The sequence below is a fragment of the Bidens hawaiensis genome, unplaced genomic scaffold (assembly GCF_021521415.1).
Source record: "Bidens hawaiensis isolate Kalapana, Puna unplaced genomic scaffold, B.hawaiensis_p1.1 tig00001611_1, whole genome shotgun sequence".
Classification (NCBI taxonomy): domain Eukaryota; kingdom Viridiplantae; phylum Streptophyta; class Magnoliopsida; order Asterales; family Asteraceae; genus Bidens; species Bidens hawaiensis.
This window is the reverse complement of record NW_027504957.1, coordinates 88,562-108,449: the sequence shown is the minus strand read 5'-3', so window position 1 is coordinate 108,449 and position 19,888 is coordinate 88,562. Positions and strand designations below refer to the sequence as shown.

Genomic DNA, 19,888 nt, shown 5'->3' with positions numbered 1-19,888 from the left:
TTAATTGCAACGGTTCACTTCATATTGTTTTATCAAATTAGTATGCATACCAAGAGTGATAAACTGGACCCATAAATACTTTTATCTGGAATTTTAGCTTTCTAAATAGTGAATTACCATATAAAATAGTAACCAAATTTTAAAATTGTTTCAATCATGTCACTTATAAAATATTTTGCTCTAATCAGATCACTATAGTTTCATTTGTGTTCTTATCCTATATATTTTATCTAGATAGCATGTTATGTAGGTTTTTTTCTAAATAGTTTAACATTGAAAAATATTTTTTTTAAAAATTGAAAAAATTGAGAAAAATAATTTTTAAATTGCGAAAAAAATCTTGAAAATTGCAACAAAAAAAATTAAATAAATACATTTATTTTGCAATTCAAAATGTATTTTTTCTCTCTATTTTTACTAATTTTGTTAACTTTTAAAAAAATATTTTCCAATGTCAAACTATTTAAACAAAAAAAAACCTACATAACATGTTATTCAGGTAAATATCTACGATTAGAACACTTTTACACGCTTTATTGACCTAATTGAAACAAATTGTTTTATGAATGGCCTGATTAGAACAATTTCAAACTTGATTACTATTCTATATAGTATTCTCTTTAAATAGTAAGCAAACTAGTCTTTTAAGAGGCACGCTAATAGCTTCATGTGTGGATTAAAGGTTTTCGGTGAATTCCTATCGTTTTTTTTCACTTACAAAATATGGCAACTGATCTAATTGAAGAAATGCAGCTATATCAACTTATCAATGTATTTGCATCTCATCCTTAGGAGACCTATTATACAGCTTTAATGGTAAGGTTGAGGAAAATAACATGTACAAATATGAAACGTAGACCACGTAAGTCCAAAAATTAATGGTTGATTAGGTATACCGTATTTGGGCCTAGCTTCCTACTGAGATCAAACTTTGGGCTTACACAGAAAAAGCTTTTTAATTTATAGAACAATCACACACAGAAAACCAAATTTTGGATAATAATTTCTTCAACACTTTTCACTTCTAACACATACCAGAAACCTAAAAAAATAGAGAAAGTAATCATCAAAATAGAAAACTGATATCTCAACTAATGCATACTGCTTTTTTTTCTAAACAGCATTTGCACCTCCCTCTAAGACCCAAGTAAGGCTTCCTGAGACGAGATATCAACCGTCCATACTGATTTTGACCATTCTAGTCTATAACTTACCCAGGAACACCATGAAGGAGGATATTAACTCACCACTATGAGAAAACCCTCATAAGTCAGGTTTCGTACATGAGACCATAAAGATTCTAAGTCTCAACTATCACCTTATACCATTCGACCAGAAGGCCAGTTACGCCTACCACTTTATATCATGTTCCTTTTGTAAGGGAATTATTGTGGTAGGTTTGTCAAATCTTGAATATAAATTGTTAGCCTAGGATTAAAACTGAGTATGAAAATAAAAGCGTGAACTAATTCACGTATTTTACAATTATGGTGAAGGTACTAAGTTTAGCCGAATTCGATGAAAGCGCTTTCCAGATAATGGTATTAGGGCTCGAAAGCTGGTTTCAATGATCCGGCTCGTCAAGACATACTTTTCCGTCTATAACTTATGGGCCATGTAACTTTAAATATATCTCAACTTACGTCAGCCTTATGATGCTATCTTTTCTAGCCCAATCCGTATGTCTCATGTTGCTAGCTTCGAATTAGCTTCGTATTAAATCTCCTTCAAAGTATTTTGTGAACGTAACACCCACTTATCTATATCAAATTCCATTACCATCAATCTACCTCAAAACTTAAAACCTTCACAAGAAATTTAGTCGTCATAGTATTATCATCATGTGCAAACACAAGCCAATAGACATGAGCAAGTTAACAATAGTGCGGTAGGTAATAATCCAACACCCCATTCCACAAAGCAAAAAAGGTGCTTCACGTACAATTTGAAAAATCAGGGTACAACATGGTGTAATATGTTGTTTGCTTTCTTTTGACCCAGACAATAGCAACAGTACGTACTAGTTAGCTAATTAATTCAACCATGTCGTCTATGACTACTGTAATCAGTCCTTTTTACGAGTTTATTGGCTAATGAAAAAAAAAGAAGTATTTTTATTCTCTTAAATTTTAAATAAAGTAAAAATAAAATATGAATTTCTGTCCTTTTGTCTCTTTTTTATTAGTGGTTTAGAATAGAACAAGTAGTCACAAGTAGTTAATGGTGGGGTTACCATTATCCTTTTTGTAGTGACGAATCCTGCATGTGTTCCTGCTTCCGCATAATTTCCTTCGGATTGGGCTGTGTGGATCCTATTTCAATGGGAACTTGATGAGTCGATCCACCTACACGGTAAAGCCTCCAGGCGACGTATTTTTTTTAAACGAGGACCTCGGTAACGCGACATAAAGACTCCTTCTTATTTCTATTTAATTATTAATTAATTTACTAAATTCTTCTAGCTAACTCGATCTTACATATTAGACTTTTTTATTTTTTTATTTTGTGCATTCTTTTTTGGCAGTTAAGTTATCAAGATTGTGTTTTGACTTGATATCTAGTGACCATTCTTTGATGTGGCTTCTCGTCACTGTCATTACTTTTTTTACTTTTGCTGTTTTACTAAAGTTACTAAACCCATGATTACTTATTTATAAGATTTCCATTCAAAAATTTGTTTGCTTTCTTTTGACCCAGAAAATAGCAGCAGTAAAGTCAACCATGTCGTCTAACACCATTTTAATTCCCAGATTAAAAAGTGGTTGCGGTTTTTTCTTTTCTTTTTTTTTAAGTGTTTAGAATTATCCTAATACCCGAGTCGGCCTTCCTGAGACGGAATACGATAGAACCTCATATTACTTATTACCCAACGTTAAGTACATCTTAAATTTTTCTTTACTAAACTTGTACTTAAAACATCTAGATTTTAACTTCTCTTGAAACATAGTTCATTACGTACACGACAATAAATTCTAAGGCTAAAATATAGGTATAAATCTTCCATGCAAGCTCTCAAACCCAAAGCTCTAGCCATCGAACATGGTCAATCGCTCCTTACATTATCTAAGAACATGCTAATTCAGCTAATAAACATTGTCCTGAATAAAGACCAACATTTTTCTAAATTAATTTTGGTCATGGAACAGCTAGCTGTGCTCTTAGTAAACTTGACCCATGGGCGACCATGGTCATAGGTGGTGTCATCATGCCTAACGTTTGCACAATTCGGACCTTGCTGGGGAGTCCTGTTTAACCTTAACTATTGGCACTTGCTTCATTCGCAATCTTTTACATTGTTGATCTCTTTCTACGCACATTGGTTTTCCAGTAAATAAAAATTTCTCATCCACTTGCACATCCTGAATCGGCAAGCATCACTAGTTCTCTCACGAAGAATGAGGTCTTTCATGATCTTGCATACATGTGATATGGACTCATGGCATACATCGTGAAGAATACCGAACTCAATTGGTTGATTTTACTTATACGCGATAGTCCCAACCCTTGCGACGGTTTCAAATGGTCCAATATATGTTTAAGCTTTCCATGTTCCAGAATCTCATGACACCTTTCCCTAGTGATACAGCAACATTCACCAACTTAAAATTCCAACGATTTCCTCCTTTTGTCGACATAACTTTTTTGTTGATCTCGAGCTGCTTTAAGTCGGTCTTGAATCTGAATGAACTTATCTGGTTCCTAGCTAGTGATGGGTTCCTAAACCACCAGTTCCAAACTCTAAAGCGGAATATGTTTAAATCCTACAAAACAGGTCCAAAACCGCCGATTACTTTCGGTTCCAAACCAATTCTAAATTAAACTACCATTTTTGTTTCAGTACCCATATCCGTGAAGTCGGGTGAAATGCTTGAGAAGTTTCCATTTACAAATAAAGCAATCTGGTACCTTGAGAAAATATAGAGAGGTTTCGTTTATATATTTAAGATATTTATAAACGAAACTTTTAAAAGATCTCTGGTTGCTCATCACCTTCTCTCAAACCACCATATTGTTTTATTTGTAAATGTAGTCTTCTCATGTATTTGACTATAATTCACGGGTATGGGTCTCACCACCTAGATAGCCCTTGAACGAGTTATAACATCTCATTAAATTAAAAATTAATCTTACCAAATATTTGATACGGAAATCCTATATAGGTATATACTAAAAAATAATATCCAATTTTTTTTAAAAAAAATATTATTTATTATTAAGAAACAATTATATAGTAAAAAAAATAAACAGATCATGGGTCGCACCAAACCCGGATACTTTTAAACGGGTTATAATATCTTATTTATTTGTGAAACTCTTTCATAACTAAACCCTAAGTATATTATTAACTTTCTTACAATAAATAAAATTAAAATCCAAAAAAATATATAAATATTAAAAACGAAAAATGTAAAACAACTCCCGTAATACGGGGAATAATCTAGTGATTTAATAAAACTACATTTAAATAGGTTTATTAGATTTTAATAATCCATATTGGCTGGCATTAACCAATAATAATCCATATTCATTTAATCGCCACTGGCGGTCCACGATTCGAAAAAGTTGGTCCCCAATGGTTTCTCGCTAAAATAAACTTAACGGCGTTATATATATATTTTTTCCGAATTTCAAACTACTGTGTTAGGATTTTTGATCGGAAAGAGGATACGAGTCCATTGAAATAAAAACTTAGTTCGAAATGGTAAACCAAAACGACGAAACAATGCTTCAATTTAGATGTTTGAACTTCCAATTAACAAATATCAAGTCGTTTGGATTACTGTCTCGAGCTAAGTTTAACATCAACGACTCGTATTATCCTTCCGATCAAAAGCCATATTCATTAGTTTGAAATTCGGAAAAAGTATAACGATATAATACTTTGGTTTAGTTTGTCATATTGTAACAATTATTATAGTATAATAATACGTAAACAATCGTGAACATAATTATTCTAATAATTCTTACACTTCTCACATTTAAAGTTGGTTGTACCGAATATAAAAACAATGTCAGACCCTACTCACAAGATTTTGATCAGAACTAGACCCAATGAAATAATTATGTTACTAACTCTAATTAGTAATTTAGAGTTAACTATGATTTTCGTTCTTTGACTAGTTTATGAGATTCACATTTTCAATATATGTATCTAATTATTATATTTTTTAAAGCATTTTTAGCACCGTTTCAAGCTAAATTTTACATCCATCGACTCGTATCCACCTTCAGATCAAAAGCCCTAAAAAATTAGTTTGAAATTAAGAAAAAGCTTAATGCCGTTAAGTTTTTATTTATTTATTTTTATAGGGGGGCATTGAGACCCATTTTTGAACTTTGGGATTACCAGTCGGCCAATAACATTTAGTTAGGATTATTAAAATCCATTTTGACATTTATAAATTGTATTAAATAATACGATATTTAAACATAGGGTCAAGTTATTCTACAAAGGGTAACAAAAATAAGAAGTGTGACCAAAAGAAAATGGGTATAGAGGTAATTGTACACATTTTCTCTCTCCACATGCAAGTCACATGTTAATACCCTCAACATTTTAGAACGTTTATAACTTTTTCGTATAATATTTTTATTTAAAAAAAATATCATCATAATAACAAGCGTTTTTTTATCTTTAATATGAGTATAATTTTTGTTATATAAAATTTAAAACAAAAATCAAGTCATTGTGTCTTTTCGCACACAATTGTGTATTTTCGCTTATCATTGTGTCTTTTTTCGTCATTGTGTCTTTTCGCACACCATTGTGTCTTTTTATCTAATACATAAAACACAATGCTTAATACATGTTACACAATAATTTGAAACGTAAAACACAATAGTGAATACGTATAACACAATGACCTAAAACGTAAGACACAATGGTGAATACGTATAACACAATGACCTAAAACGTAAGACACAATGGTGAATATGTATAACACAATGACTTGAAACGTAAAACACAATGGAAACAACATATTACGCAATGACACAATGAACAATAAAAAAACACAATTTAAAAAACCCATTAATTTTTTTTTATTTTTATATAACAATACGATACTCATATTAAAGATAAAAAACGTTTATTATTATGGTGAATTTTAAAAAAAAAATAATGTCGTGTGAAAAAGTTATGGATATTTTAAAATAATAAGAAAATTGACATGTGTCTTGCATGTGGAGAGAGAAAGTCATTCAGATCTAAGATCAATGGACTGGATTCTTTCCCACTATTTCCATTTTTGTTGTCCTTTGTATTTTAACTTTACCCTTTAAATATATATAATTCTTTTTTAAATAAATAGTTTTGTTAGCAAAAATAAGTGTAGAATGGGTGGTGTGATGTACATCATTTTTTTATGTCCTTAGTGTTTACTACTCAAGAATAAATGTGTGCTTTTCTAAAGAATGATATAATTGGATACGTATTTCTACCCGATCCTCTCTTCTCATTAGCCTCAATATAATCACATATACAATCTTCTAGATAAAGATCTCAACAACAAATACGATATACATGGAAATAAATATCATCTACATATACGTCTACAACAAATACGATATACATGGAAATAAATATCATCTACATATCATCTAAGACGGAGTACCTCCACTGTGATTTTGGTGGGATAAACGACAATGAAGACACACAGAACACAATTGAAGGGCAGGTGGTCCCGCAGGTAACGAAGTTCAAGTATTTAGGATCATTTGTACAGAGCGATGGGGAATTAGACAGTGATGTCACCCACCGAGTTCAGGTAGGATGGTGTAGATGGAAAGCAGCCACAGGTATATTGTGCGACAAGAGTTTCCCGACTAAACTAAAGGGAAAATTCTATAGGGTGGCAGTTAGACCTGCAATGCTATATGGAACAGAGTGTTGGGTCATCAAGAAGGCACAAGTGCGGAAGATGGAGGTAGCAGAAATGAGAATGCTACGTTGGATGTGTGGGCACACAAGGCTAGACCGAATAAGAAACGTTGTGTTTCGCGAGAGATTAGGGGTGGCGAACATAGCAGACAAGATAAGAGAGTGGAGATTGAGATGGTTTGGACATGTAAAGAGAAGACAGACGACGAATCCTGTTAGATCCGTAGAAAACATTACTATAGAGGGGAGGAGGGGTAGAGGACGACCGAAATTGACTTGGGATGAGAGGATTAGGCATGATTTGATAGACCTAAACCTCTCCGAGGACATGGTTGAGGATGAGAATTCGTGGAGAAGTAGAATTAAAGTTAAGGATTTTTAGAGAGAATTGAATACCTTAGGGCTTAGACTTAACTTATTTAGGTCGCATACCATAATGGTATTTCCCTTACATATATTATTATTATTATTATTATAATTATTATTAGCTTTTATATAGCTGTTAAACTGTGATCTTATTATTAATATTATTATAATTAGTAGTAGTTTGTATATAACTGTTAACTTTGATTTCCTTTATTTTGCTTCATACACATGTACTTAGAGCCGAGGGTCTCTCTGGAAGCCACCTCTTCATTCCTTTGGATGGAGGTACGGTGTGCCTACATCCCACCCTCCCCAGACCCTACTTATAGCTTTGCTGTCGGTGGGATTTTACTGGGCGTGATTGATTGATTGATTGATATACGTCTATTAAAGAATGAATGTTTTGCATATATAACAATTAACTTCGCATGTTTGTTTTAGTCATTTTAATTGTAGATGCTTCCTCTTGCTCTACCAACTAGCCCGGGAAAGGCGAAATGAGATGAGGGGGTGGTGACTGGTGAGGAGGAAGAAGAGGAGGAAGAAAAGTTCATTGAAAAGAAAATCAATAGTCTTGATGGTGGTGATGGTAGACTGCGGATTTTGTTTCTTCCTATATTTTATTTATTATTCCTTTTTATTTCTTAAATCTTTGTTTAGGTTAAAAAAAGTAAAGTAACTGATATATCAACACGCTTGGTTTTTTACATGTCAAAACAAGTAGATTACATAAAATAATGACAATTCCTAAATTTGTTATGATAACTTTAAATGTCTAAAGGTTAATTTATCATAAAGTCAACATTTTCAATCTAAGCAAGTTTTGTATGTATCATTCTAAACTTATAAAAATACTATATTTTAGAAAAAATAAATCAAATTAAAAATATCATGTATATCAATATTTGTAAAATATATATATATATATATATATGCAATATTTAAAGTTATTTACACATGTTTAATTAGTAATAATTTATATAAAAAGTTAAATATCTTGGTTTAATTATGAACTATGTTAAAAGTGAAGAGAAAACCAAAAACACTTAATTATTTACTGTTTGTTGTTTCAAAACTGATTAATTATCTGTCAAATGTTAAGTAATCGATTATCTTTTACTTTAGGTCTAGTGGTAGGAGGCTTGAGTCACTAAGTGAATATGTATATATTTTTTTGAAAAATCATAATCCATTAAACTCAAAACGATTACAATAAAGTGGATATTGACAATGAAGTATTTGAGTTAGGCTTTGTGCAAATGTTATCAGTTCAAACCTCGAGCTTACCCAAGTTTTCGTCTCACTGTGTGTTATACTAGAGAGTTCTGTTTTTATGGTGGCACAACGATTGTCAAGTGACAGCCGAATGTATGATTTTTCAAGGAACATAATTTGACTAAAGTAAGACAAAGGAACTCTTCAACTTTAAAGAAAACTATGGCCTAACATAGAGTTGCACAAAAAAACCGGTTCCCGAACCGGTTTGGCGGTTTAAACCGGAAACCGGTTTTTAAAAAAACCGGTTTTTTAAAAACCGGTTTGACCGGTTTACAAACCGCCGGTTTGTATATCGGTTTTAAGTTTTAGAGCCAAAACCGGTTTTGAAACCGGTTATAAAAAAAACCGGTTTTTTTTAATAACCGGTTATAAAAAAACCGGTTAACCGGTTTTTTTATAACCGGTTAACCGGTTTTTTTATAACCGGTTAACCGGTTAAACCGGTTTTGACCGTTGTATAACGGGCATATAGCAGTATTTTTGGTTTTTTGACCGTTTTTTATGGTTATTAAAAAAAAAAAAAAAAAAAAAACCGGTTAACCGGTTAAAAACCGGTTTTTAAAAAACCGGTTAATAAAAAAAACCGGTTTATTAACCGGTTCTAACCGGTTTCTAAACCGGTCCTAACCGGTTAGACCGGTTAGGGTTTTGAGATGAAAAAACCGGTTATTAACCGGTCCGGTTATTAACCGGTTCGGTTTTTTTCCGGTCCAAAAAAAACCGGTCCGGTTAATAACCGAACCGGTTTTTTTAAAAAAACCGATTTGTGCACCTCTAGCCTAACATTAAAGAACGTTAAAAAAAAGAAACAGTAATCGATTGTATCGAAAATTGATTTTCAAAGTATACGTCCATCCGTGGTTTAGCCATCTTATATTATATTAAAATAATAAATATTAAAAATAAGAAAATGGGTGTAAATTTACATGACGCAAACCATACACGCTCTCACCATATAAGTGGAAGCCCTCTCATTCTCCTTCATCTCACAATCCCACCATTAATTGATATCTAAACATATATCTTCAAATATTTCTTAATTAATCATTTCATTTTGTTTCATTATATTTCTTGGATGCAAATGCAAAACATGGGTATAGATGGGATGCATGATTACCACTCCGACACAGAGTTGGTCGGAGTGGACCGGCATTCCTTCATCGGTCCACTTAGTGTAAGTGGACCGCTGAACAAACGAGGCGTCAGGAAAGGCGCCAGATTTAACATCCCTGAAGGGAGCACTGGCTCCGGTGTGAAACCCGACGATTACGTCGAGATCACTCTGGACGTCCGTGACGACACCGTGGCGGTCCATAGTGTCAAGACCGCCAGCGGTGCCAACGTGGAGGATCCAGAGCTGGCACTTCTGGCCAAAGGGTTGGAGAAGCGGTCCTCGTTTGGATCGTCCGCAGTGAGAAACGCGTCTGCTAGAATCCGACAAGTGTCGGAAGAGCTGAAGCGGCTGACTTCGTTCGGAAAACGACCTGTGGGTCGTTTAGACAGAACGAAGTCAGCTGCGGCTTATGCTCTCAAGGGGCTGAAGTTTATTAGCAAGACTGATGATGGTGGGAAAGCTTGGGCCACGCTTGAGGAGCGGTTCGATAAGCTAACCGCGGCCACCAACGGCTTACTTCCCCGAGCTAAGTTCGGGGAATGTATCGGTAAGATATGATTCATAGTTTTTTATTTTATAAAAAAAAATGGTTGAATATTTATTAATGGTTTATAATTAATTATATGATTTTAGGGATGAAGAAAGAGTCAGATAAAGAGTTTGCTGAAGGGTTATTTGATTCACTTTCCCGGCGGAGGAATATAACCGGTGATGTTATTAACAAAGCACAATTAAAAGAGTTTTGGGATCAAATTGCTGATCAGAGTTTTGATTCAAGGCTACAGACTTTCTTTGACATGTGAGTCATTATTATTATTATTATTATTATTATTATTATTATTATAGGCAGGTGCTTGCGCGATAGTGTTTGGGAAACAAAACGGTTGATCTCGTTACATGTTAATTTCTTTTTAGTTAAGAAAAACTATACTAATACATTACTTAAATTATAGAGAATAAAATACTTGTTATGATGTTATTTTTTTTTAAATATTTACGTGTAAAAATTTTGACAATTTAAAAATCATGAGAAGAATTTAATTTAAAAAAGAAAAGAAAAATAATTAATATATGTGGAAATATAAGGGGGTAAAAGCGTAAGTTGTCGCTTTGTTAATTTATTAACCAAACGCGTTATAAACCATTAAATTTTATACCTTTTAAGTTTTAAAATGTCGTCTTGCTTCATAATAAAATATAGATTTGTTTGATGTATTTTTAATTCATTTATTTGTTTTGGTGTGGATTTAAATTTGGAAATACGATAATTACAGGGTTGATAAGGATGCAGACGGCAGGATTACAGAAGACGAAGTCAGAGAGGTATGCATTCATTTTGGCTGATTGGGAGGATATTATAAAATACTAGCATATTTTTTATATTTTTGTGTAAAAGGACTTCCAAACCAATATGGATATATTTAAGTCTAAGAAATTATATATAATATATATATATATGTGTGTGTTAAATTAACATAATCATTAGCTGCAGACTCTAATGTGAAATAGCAAGACAAGTTCATACAATTTTATATAAAAAAGAGTTATGCAAGTCAGCATTTTTTAACACTCAACTTGAGTTCCTTAAATCTTCACCCATTTCATGGCAACAAGTTAGTTTAGAAAAAAAAAATTCATAATTTCTCTTTTGTCCAAATCTTTTGAAGACATCATGTAAGATGGACAATAAGTTAATAATGGGTGTCTAGTGGTAGATTAAAATAATTAATCCTAGCACTTGCTAATAATTGATCCCCATGTGATGCAGATTATCAGCCTAAGTGCATCAGCCAACAAGTTAACAAATATTCAAGCACAAGCTGATGAATATGCAGCATTGATCATGGAAGAACTAGACCCCGACAACCTCGGTTACATCATGGTACAATTACGAAATGCACAAGAACGTTTGATATATTTATGTTTCAGGATTAATTAATTATAAACGTTACGAAACAGATTGAAAATTTGGAGATGTTATTATTACAAGCGCCAACATATAACGTGAGAGGAGAAAGCCGAAACTTGAGCCAAATGTTGAGTCAAAAGCTGAAAACGAATTACCATGGGAACCCGATAAGAAGATGGTATGAAGATTTTAAGTACTTTTTACAAGACAACTGGCAGAGATGTTGGGTGATTGTACTTTGGATAGGAGTAATGGCGGGATTGTTTACATGGAAGTATATTCAATACAGACACCGAGCTGTGTATGATGTATTGGGGCCGTGTGTATGTATAGCTAAAGGTGCAGCTGAGACTTTAAAGCTAAACATGGCTATTATATTATTACCCGTTTGTCGAAACACGATTACCTGGTTGAGAAACAAGACTAAGTTGGGTGTGGTGGTCCCGTTCGATGACAATCTTAATTTCCACAAAGTAAGTGGATATTTTCACATTTGAAAAAGTATTGCTTGCCATGTTCAGAAAAAAACTCATCACCAATAACTTATAGTGGGAGGTGGCTTTCAAAGGGTTTAAGGCAATAAGGCAGGAACACTAAAAAGTTGACTCCACAATCCAGAAAAGGTTATTTGAAAGGGTTGTGATGTTCATACACCACTAACAAGTGATACAAACTCGTATGGAGACCATACGACTCGTATAACATGCAAATGGTGACCAGCAATGTTAGTGACAAAGCGATATGATATTACTACCATATCAGCCATATCGTTTTTTTAAATAAAAGCTATAACTATATTTAATTTAAAAAAACAAATTATTAATTATTTAAAAAAACTATAACTTTTAAGTTTTAATATTGTATTTTTTAGTAAAACTATATATTTTTCATTTTTTAATAAAACTATAACTTTTTTTAATGTTAAGATTGATATATTAAAATATTGTTATGGGCATTGGGCAATACGACCCGTATTGAGTGACAACAGGACTAGTATCTACTTCTAAATCCTATTTGGAAAGTTTCTTAGAATCTTTAAAAGTGATTATTGTGATTTGAAATTGAGAATATTAGTTTCTAGTGCTTGAATAAACTAATTCTGATCACTTAAGGGTGTTATTATGTTATAGGTGATTGCAGTAGCAATCACGATCGGAGTTGGTTTACACGCAATTTCCCATTTGACATGCGACTTTCCACGATTAATTCACGCAACAGAGGAAGAATATAAACCAATGCAACAATTTTTCGGGGATCAAGCGAAGAACTATTGGCATTTTGTGAAGGAACCGGAAGGGTATACTGGAATAACAATGGTAGTACTAATGACTATAGCGTTTACACTAGCAACCCCATGGTTAAGACGAGGCAAGCTCAAGCTTCCCTCATTTTTGAAGAAACTAACGGGGTTTAACGCGTTTTGGTATTCCCACCACTTGTTTGTTATTGTCTACGTGATGCTTATAGTTCACGGTATCAAACTTTACCTTACCAAAGAGTGGTACAAGAAAACGGTTAGTTCCTTCATGTTCTCCCATTTCATAAAAAGCTTGTTTCTTTGAACTATTAAAAATAGTTGTTTACCAGTCACTATTAGGGTTTAGTTGTGTTTAGCCTAGCGGCCCGTTAAAGGTTTGTCCAGGGTTTACTTCCTATATATTAATGTTTTCCCTTCATCGTAATTACAGCTTTCAGATATATTATTCCTGTATCTTTTACATAAATCATGTTTAATGCAGACATGGATGTACTTAACGGTCCCATTAACTCTATACGCTTGTGAGAGATTAATAAGAGCGTTTCGGTCAAGTGTTAGGCCTGTCAAGATCCTTAAGGTATAATCTTACATTCGCGTGTAAAACTTTTTTTTATCTGAAGTAGCAATTTTGAGTAACATTGGGTGTGTTACTTAAAAGGTGGCTGTTTATCCTGGAAATGTATTGGCACTTCATATGTCAAAGCCTCAAGGCTTCAAGTACAAAAGTGGGCAATACATGTTTGTCAACTGTGCTGCGGTATCCCCATTTGAATGGTGAGTTGTACCTTAAATAATGTTTAAACGGCCAACCAATCGACATGTTTCAATATCTTAACAGTCAATACATGTCAACAGGCACCCGTTTTCCATTACATCTGCCCCAGGAGATGACTACCTGAGTGTGCATATTCGGAGTGCTGGAGATTGGACTAGACAGCTAAAAGACGTCTTTACAAAGGTATGTAACATGTTACTTATCGTTAAATTTGGTACCTTAGTGTGTTTCACCTAACATGTGTTTTTTGGTAGGTTTGTCACCCTCCGGGCAACGGGAAAAGCGGGCTCCTTAGAGCTGATTGCCAAGGAGAAAATCCAAAGTGAGTTAAGTGGGGATAAATATGGGAAATGGGATGTAGGAATTTTTTTTAATAGTGATGAACAAATTTAGAAAAAAAAATGTGATTTTTAGTTACATTATAAGGTTAGAGATGGCGGACACGATGCGAACGCTCTAAGGTGGGATGGTGTAGGGGTTGGGTAATGGGTTAAAGCGCGGGTATTTGTCATCTTCTCGTACGGGCTTAAACAAGCCATGTCGACCCTAAAAACAACTTTGTTGTCCACTTTAAAGATAACTTATGTCTATTACAACAAGTCAAAAATATTGTTATTACAATAATGTTAAGTCTTTTAATAGAAATAAATAGTTTAGCTGGAGAGCATAATCCTTAAAATATTTTGTCAACATCATGCACAGATAAAGACATCTAACATATTAGAAAAGATTGGCAACACATCAGATGCATGAGTTTTTGGACTTTTTCACTTTGTCTAGTCATGGAGACTTGAAATCTAAATAAAACTTTTCATATATTCGGATTATTAATTTTGTAATATTGTCTATAGTTATAATAATTAACCACATAATGTTTTAATATCAAATGGACAAAAGGTCTTTCCGGGTCAACCCAGCCCGGCTGTTGCAACGCGTGCGACGTACTAAATGATGACTTTTTCTACCCAAACCCATTTTGACCCGTTTCCCACTATCCCCAATCGAGAATTCTAAAATTTGGACTAGTATATTTAGGGGTATGCATTGGTCGGTTTTGGGCTAAAATTGAACCAAAAACCAAAATGCCGGGTTTTTAAGTTTTTTAAAACCATTCGTTTCGGTTTTTCGGTTTGGGTTCGGTTTCAATTTTACCATTTGGGATTGAAATTTTTAGAACAAAAAAATGACTTTAGGCCTAACTTTATTTTTTTTGGAAATTAATGATTATATGATTATTATACATTCAGGCTTACAGCAATTGGGTTACACTATTTAGTATCCTATAATTACTTAACATTCAAAATTAAAAAGTAAAATCTATATATTCGGGTTTGTTCGATATTTTCGGTTTATATTACATGCAAACCAAAACCGAACCGAACATTCAGTTTTTACATAAACATAAAACCAAACCCTCGGATTTTGTTTGGTTTCGTTTATTCGGTTTCATGTACAGTGCTTCTGGTAATCTAAACAAGTTGATCAAACTTTTTGACAGTTTCCCGAGAGTTTTAATTGACGGTCCATACGGTGCACCAGCACAAGACTACAAAAAATACGAAGTGGTGTTGCTAGTGGGCTTAGGAATTGGAGCAACTCCAATGATCAGTATTGTGAAAGACATTGTGAACAATATGAAAGCCAAAGAAGAAGAACAAAATGCATTGGAAAACGGTGGCTCATTACAAAAGAATAAATCAGGTTCAAGAAGTACAAATAACTTTAGAACAACACGGGCTTACTTCTATTGGGTCACGAGAGAACAGGGTTCATTTGATTGGTTTAAAGGTGTTATGAATGAAGCTGCTGAGATGGACAAAAATGGTGTTATAGAGATGCATAATTATTGCACGAGCGTTTACGAGGAAGGTGATGCGAGGTCTGCTTTGATTACTATGCTTCAGTCGCTTAATCATGCTAAAAATGGTGTTGATGTCGTTTCGGGTACTCGTGTTAAGTCTCATTTTGCTAAACCGAAATGGCGGAATGTTTACAAGCGAATTGCTCTTAATCACACAGGTTGCAGAATAGGTTAGTCCTACCAACTCATTCTTATTTTCTCTTAAAAGTGATAAAAGTTTAATACTTACATAAAGTAGAGTCGCTATAAATGTTTTCAAAACAAAACCAGACAGTGAACCGGACTTGAATAAATAAAATATGGAACCTCGAGTAATAAACGAGTCATAAATTGAGAGTTTCAAGTAAAAAAATTGGAAAATCTGGTTCGGCCAATCATGAAAACAGTGGTCACCATGGGCGGATTGGGTTGAAACAGGTCATGAACTAGTTGGGACCAAAACGAGCCGGGTTGGGTTGACTCGCAAACACTAATACACGCTATTTCTTTATTGATTAATAAATATAAACCAGAAAGCGCATTATAGTAATAGTTTATGAACAGTACTACAGCAGTCTATTTTCATAATATATCTTAATAGGGATCATACAAAGAATTATGCCTAAAAAGATCTCCTATAACCTGTAATAGTTTATGATAATAGCTCCAAATGAACCTTAAAAAAAGCTAAACTACAACGTTTATAATGGTGGGCCCGGTTAGCTACTGTTTAGTGCTAATTAACTAATATTAATAACAACATTGACAAAGAAAGATGAATCATGAATCATGCCAATATGATAAAATGTAAAACAAAATATATAAACACACCAATTAGTAGGAGACGGTTGTTTCCTCGTGTCAAAATGGTGAAGACACGAGAGAAAAGGATTTAACGATACGGTGTTTAAACCGCGTGATGAATACATTATAATATCATAAAATTATAAAAAAAAATTATTTTTATTTGCAGGGGTATTTTATTGTGGACAGCCAACACTAACAAAGGAGTTGAGACAGTTAGCTTCAGATTTCTCACACAAGACATCAACCAAGTTTGACTTTCACAAAGAGAATTTCTAAAAAGATCTATTTTTTTCCTGTTTTGCCCTTCAAGAAATCAGACCAGTTCAAACCTTCTAGAAACAGACACCTACCCTCTCCTCTGTACTATTCTTATTATGGTATATAGTATTAGAGTTGTAATATAAAAATGAAAGGAGTATTATAGTGACATCCATGATTGTTGAGGCTGCCAGCAAAAGGTATTGGAGATAAAATTGATATTAATAAATTAAGAAAAGGAAATGCACCATCAAGCTCTATGCAGGATTAAAGAAAGAATGATGCGGCTGCAGTAATGGCTGATGTCATCCTTCAATCATGTTGGTTGGATTGTTGGTCAAATTTTGTATCTTCAGTTTTAATGTTTTGTTGTCAAATATGTTGGTATTTTAGGTGTGGGTGGCAGGAAAATCTATTGAATAATTGGAATATCAGCAAGTCACCTAATTATTGACTCATTATGTATATATTTTCTTTTCAAATTTTGAAATATAGTAGTAATGAATGTGTTGTTATTTATTAGAGTTTTCACGTGCTTACATTTCATAGTATTGTTTTAACATATCATTACGCAGAAAGATGTGTGAATTTTCCCAGTTTTGACGGTAAGATGGACGGGTTGGGCAACGATTTGGGTATGGGTTGATCCATAACTACTTATGTCCATTTTTTTTATTTTTTATTAATAGTTATTGTGTTAAAGAATGATTACACAAGCTATATTACTAACTAATCTTTTTTATATAATAATTTAACTAAAACTTACCAAAACTGGATTGTGAAAAGAAGTCAAAATTACCAACACTACAAGAAATGCAGATACTATACTTATAATTGTCTATATTTTAACTATTTTTATTAAAAATTAATATGTTAAAGTATGATACCGCAAGCTATGTTAGTACTCATTTCCTTTTAATCTTTTATATGTTAATTAAAACAAAACATAACCGAAATTGACTTTCGAAAAAGAAGTCAAACTTGTAAACTCTAACAGAATTGCAAATATCAACAAATGCAGATATTACTTATAATTTGTCCACATTTTTTTTTTAAGTAATAGTTGATGCTTCAAAGTATAATTACACAAGATGTATTAATAGTACCCCCATATTCTTTTATACAATCATTAAGACGAAACATAAACCCTAATTGACTTATAAAAGAAGATTATATTTGTCAGCATTTAAAGAAATGCAAAAATTAATCAATGCAGATAAATATACTCTTAATTTGTCCATATTAATTTTTTTAATAAATAGTTAAGATTTAAATTATGATTACATAACCTATATTACTACCAATTTCCTTTATATAAACACATCCTAAATTGTCTTAAAAAACAAAACTGTCAGCGATATACGAAATGCAAAAAATCAATAAACACGGATATTATACTCAAAACTTGTCCAGTATGTTAATTTTTTTATTAACTTTAAATGTGTTATAGTTAATCACAACCTATATTACTACCCAGATTTACTTGTAAAACAAAAGTAAAAAATGTCAACTCTAAAAGAAATGCAAAAAATTAATAAATGCAGATATTACTCTTATCATTTTCCCATATTTTTTATTAAAAATAAATGCCAAAAAAAATCAATAAAGCAGATATTATTCTTATAATTTGTCCATATTTAATTTTTTTATATATAGTTATTGTGTTAAAGTTAATAACTAGCTATAATACTACCCATTTCCTGTTATATAAGTATTTAAGATAAAATATAGCCCAAGTTGATTTATGAAAAAGAAGTTAAAACTCTCAGCTATAAAAGAAATGCAAAATTAATACATGAAGATATTCTACTTATAATTTGCCCATATTTTATTATTTTTAACTAACAGTTACGTGTTAAAGTTAATCACAAGCTATATATATTAGTAGCCATAAATTGACTTATGAAAAGGAAACAATGATTGTCAACTCTAACAGAAATGCAAAATCAATGATGAAGATGTTATACTTATAATTGCATACGTAACTCTTTATCTTTGAATGAAAACAACACGTATAAGATGAAAATATACACCAGAGTCAAAAAAATTGACATGCAAACTAAAACATATGGTTATTTTTAAAGGCCTTAATCAAGCAGACAGCAACAAATCATCAAAGAGCTCAAGTGGAAATGTCCTTTTGACTTTTAAGATGAGATAGTCATTGTGACTCTAAAGTCCCTTTCATCTCTTAATGAACGGACGGTTCAGATCAAATGAAGCAAAACAATCCTAATCATAAAAAGGGTGTGAAATTTCAATGACCCACAAAATTGATTGAAACAAATTTTGTTGTTTGATGATCTGTATGACAGACAGATGAAACAGTTAGGTGGTGGATCCCTCGTTTGAAAAGACTGAAATGATTTTTCCTTTTGGATTTGTGTAGACTCTGGAGGGGTCGATTTCAACCCCATTATATGGAATTGAGCTGAGTTGTATTTGTTTGATAACGAGTCGAACAGGTAAAATATAAAAAAAAGTTGAAAAAAATGAAACAAGTCATACGGGTTAAATGGAAAGGTCAAAACTTGTCTAGGTGCATTTTAGGTGTGTATGTCACAAATCATATTATTATAAACAAAATCTATTCTTTTTACCCTACTTAACACATAAATTATTTATGAACTTAGTAAGTAGACTAAAGTCCTAAGAAGCACAACCGACCCAACCCGTTTTGTCCAGTAACTCAACTCGCCTGCAACCTCTATATATTAACTAAACAAACAAGATTCTACTTCAAAATATGAAACTGGCCTGAACATAATTCATTAACCAGTCCCACAAAAATGTATTTGTGATAGTAGGTAAGGAAAAAAGCATAGTTATTAAAAGCGGGCGCTTTTTGCGCTTAAGCGCATTTAAAGCGCCAGGCGCATTATGTGCGACTAGCATGCGGCAGATATTTAATGCGCAGTGTTATTTTCCCAAACCTCCCATGCGTATTAAATTCTCTTTAATAATTTGTTTATATTTCTAGGAGTCCCCTAAGAGCATCCACAACAAGCTCCAACTCCCTAGGTTCGAATCTACGTGGCGGACGGCAAACTCGAGAAAAACCAAGTCCACCATTGTGAAAGAAAGTTTTTGAGAGAAAGGTTTGCTTATGCAAACTTGAAACAAACTTTAAATGACACTTGTACTCTCTATCTATATCTCACATACATATTGAAGAGGTAGGTCCCAGCAGAAGCGGTTAGGACCCGCAAGACTTCCTTAAAAGGAGACGTCTGCGCAGTTGAACACGCAAGACTCCTCAGACGGACGTCTGCGCAGTTGAACCCGCAGACTTCACCATAGGGACGTCTGCGCCGCGACCTACCAAACCTACAGGACCCACCACGCTCAGAGTTATGACGACCTCACATGCGGTACGCAAGCTGGTCCCGCAGGAAATGCCTCC

At 33.1% G+C, this 19,888-nt stretch overlaps 1 protein-coding gene across 1 annotated transcript; it reads left to right on the top strand.

Moving 5' to 3' along the window:
• Positions 1-9,556: 9,556 nt before the first annotated feature.
• Positions 9,557-16,924, top strand: LOC143609545 (respiratory burst oxidase homolog protein C-like). The gene is made up of 12 exons (XM_077084273.1): positions 9,557-10,185; positions 10,272-10,437; positions 10,913-10,961; positions 11,407-11,520; positions 11,598-12,020; positions 12,678-13,061; positions 13,287-13,382; positions 13,464-13,579; positions 13,661-13,763; positions 13,835-13,902; positions 15,079-15,611; positions 16,394-16,924. Exons 1-12 carry the CDS (start codon positions 9,600-9,602, stop codon positions 16,501-16,503), a joined length of 2,748 nt encoding a protein of 915 aa, XP_076940388.1. The 5' UTR covers positions 9,557-9,599; the 3' UTR covers positions 16,504-16,924.
• The last annotated feature ends 2,964 nt before the right edge of the window (positions 16,925-19,888 follow it).

Coding starts and splice junctions, on each gene's coding strand:
- LOC143609545 (XM_077084273.1), top strand. CDS start 9,600: ATGCAAATGCAAAACATGGGTATAGATGGGATGCATGATTACCACTCC. Junction 11,521..11,597: donor ACAACCTCGGTTACATCATG/GTACAATTACGA, acceptor GTTACGAAACAG/ATTGAAAATTTGGAGATGTT. Junction 13,764..13,834: donor TAAAAGACGTCTTTACAAAG/GTATGTAACATG, acceptor GTTTTTTGGTAG/GTTTGTCACCCTCCGGGCAA.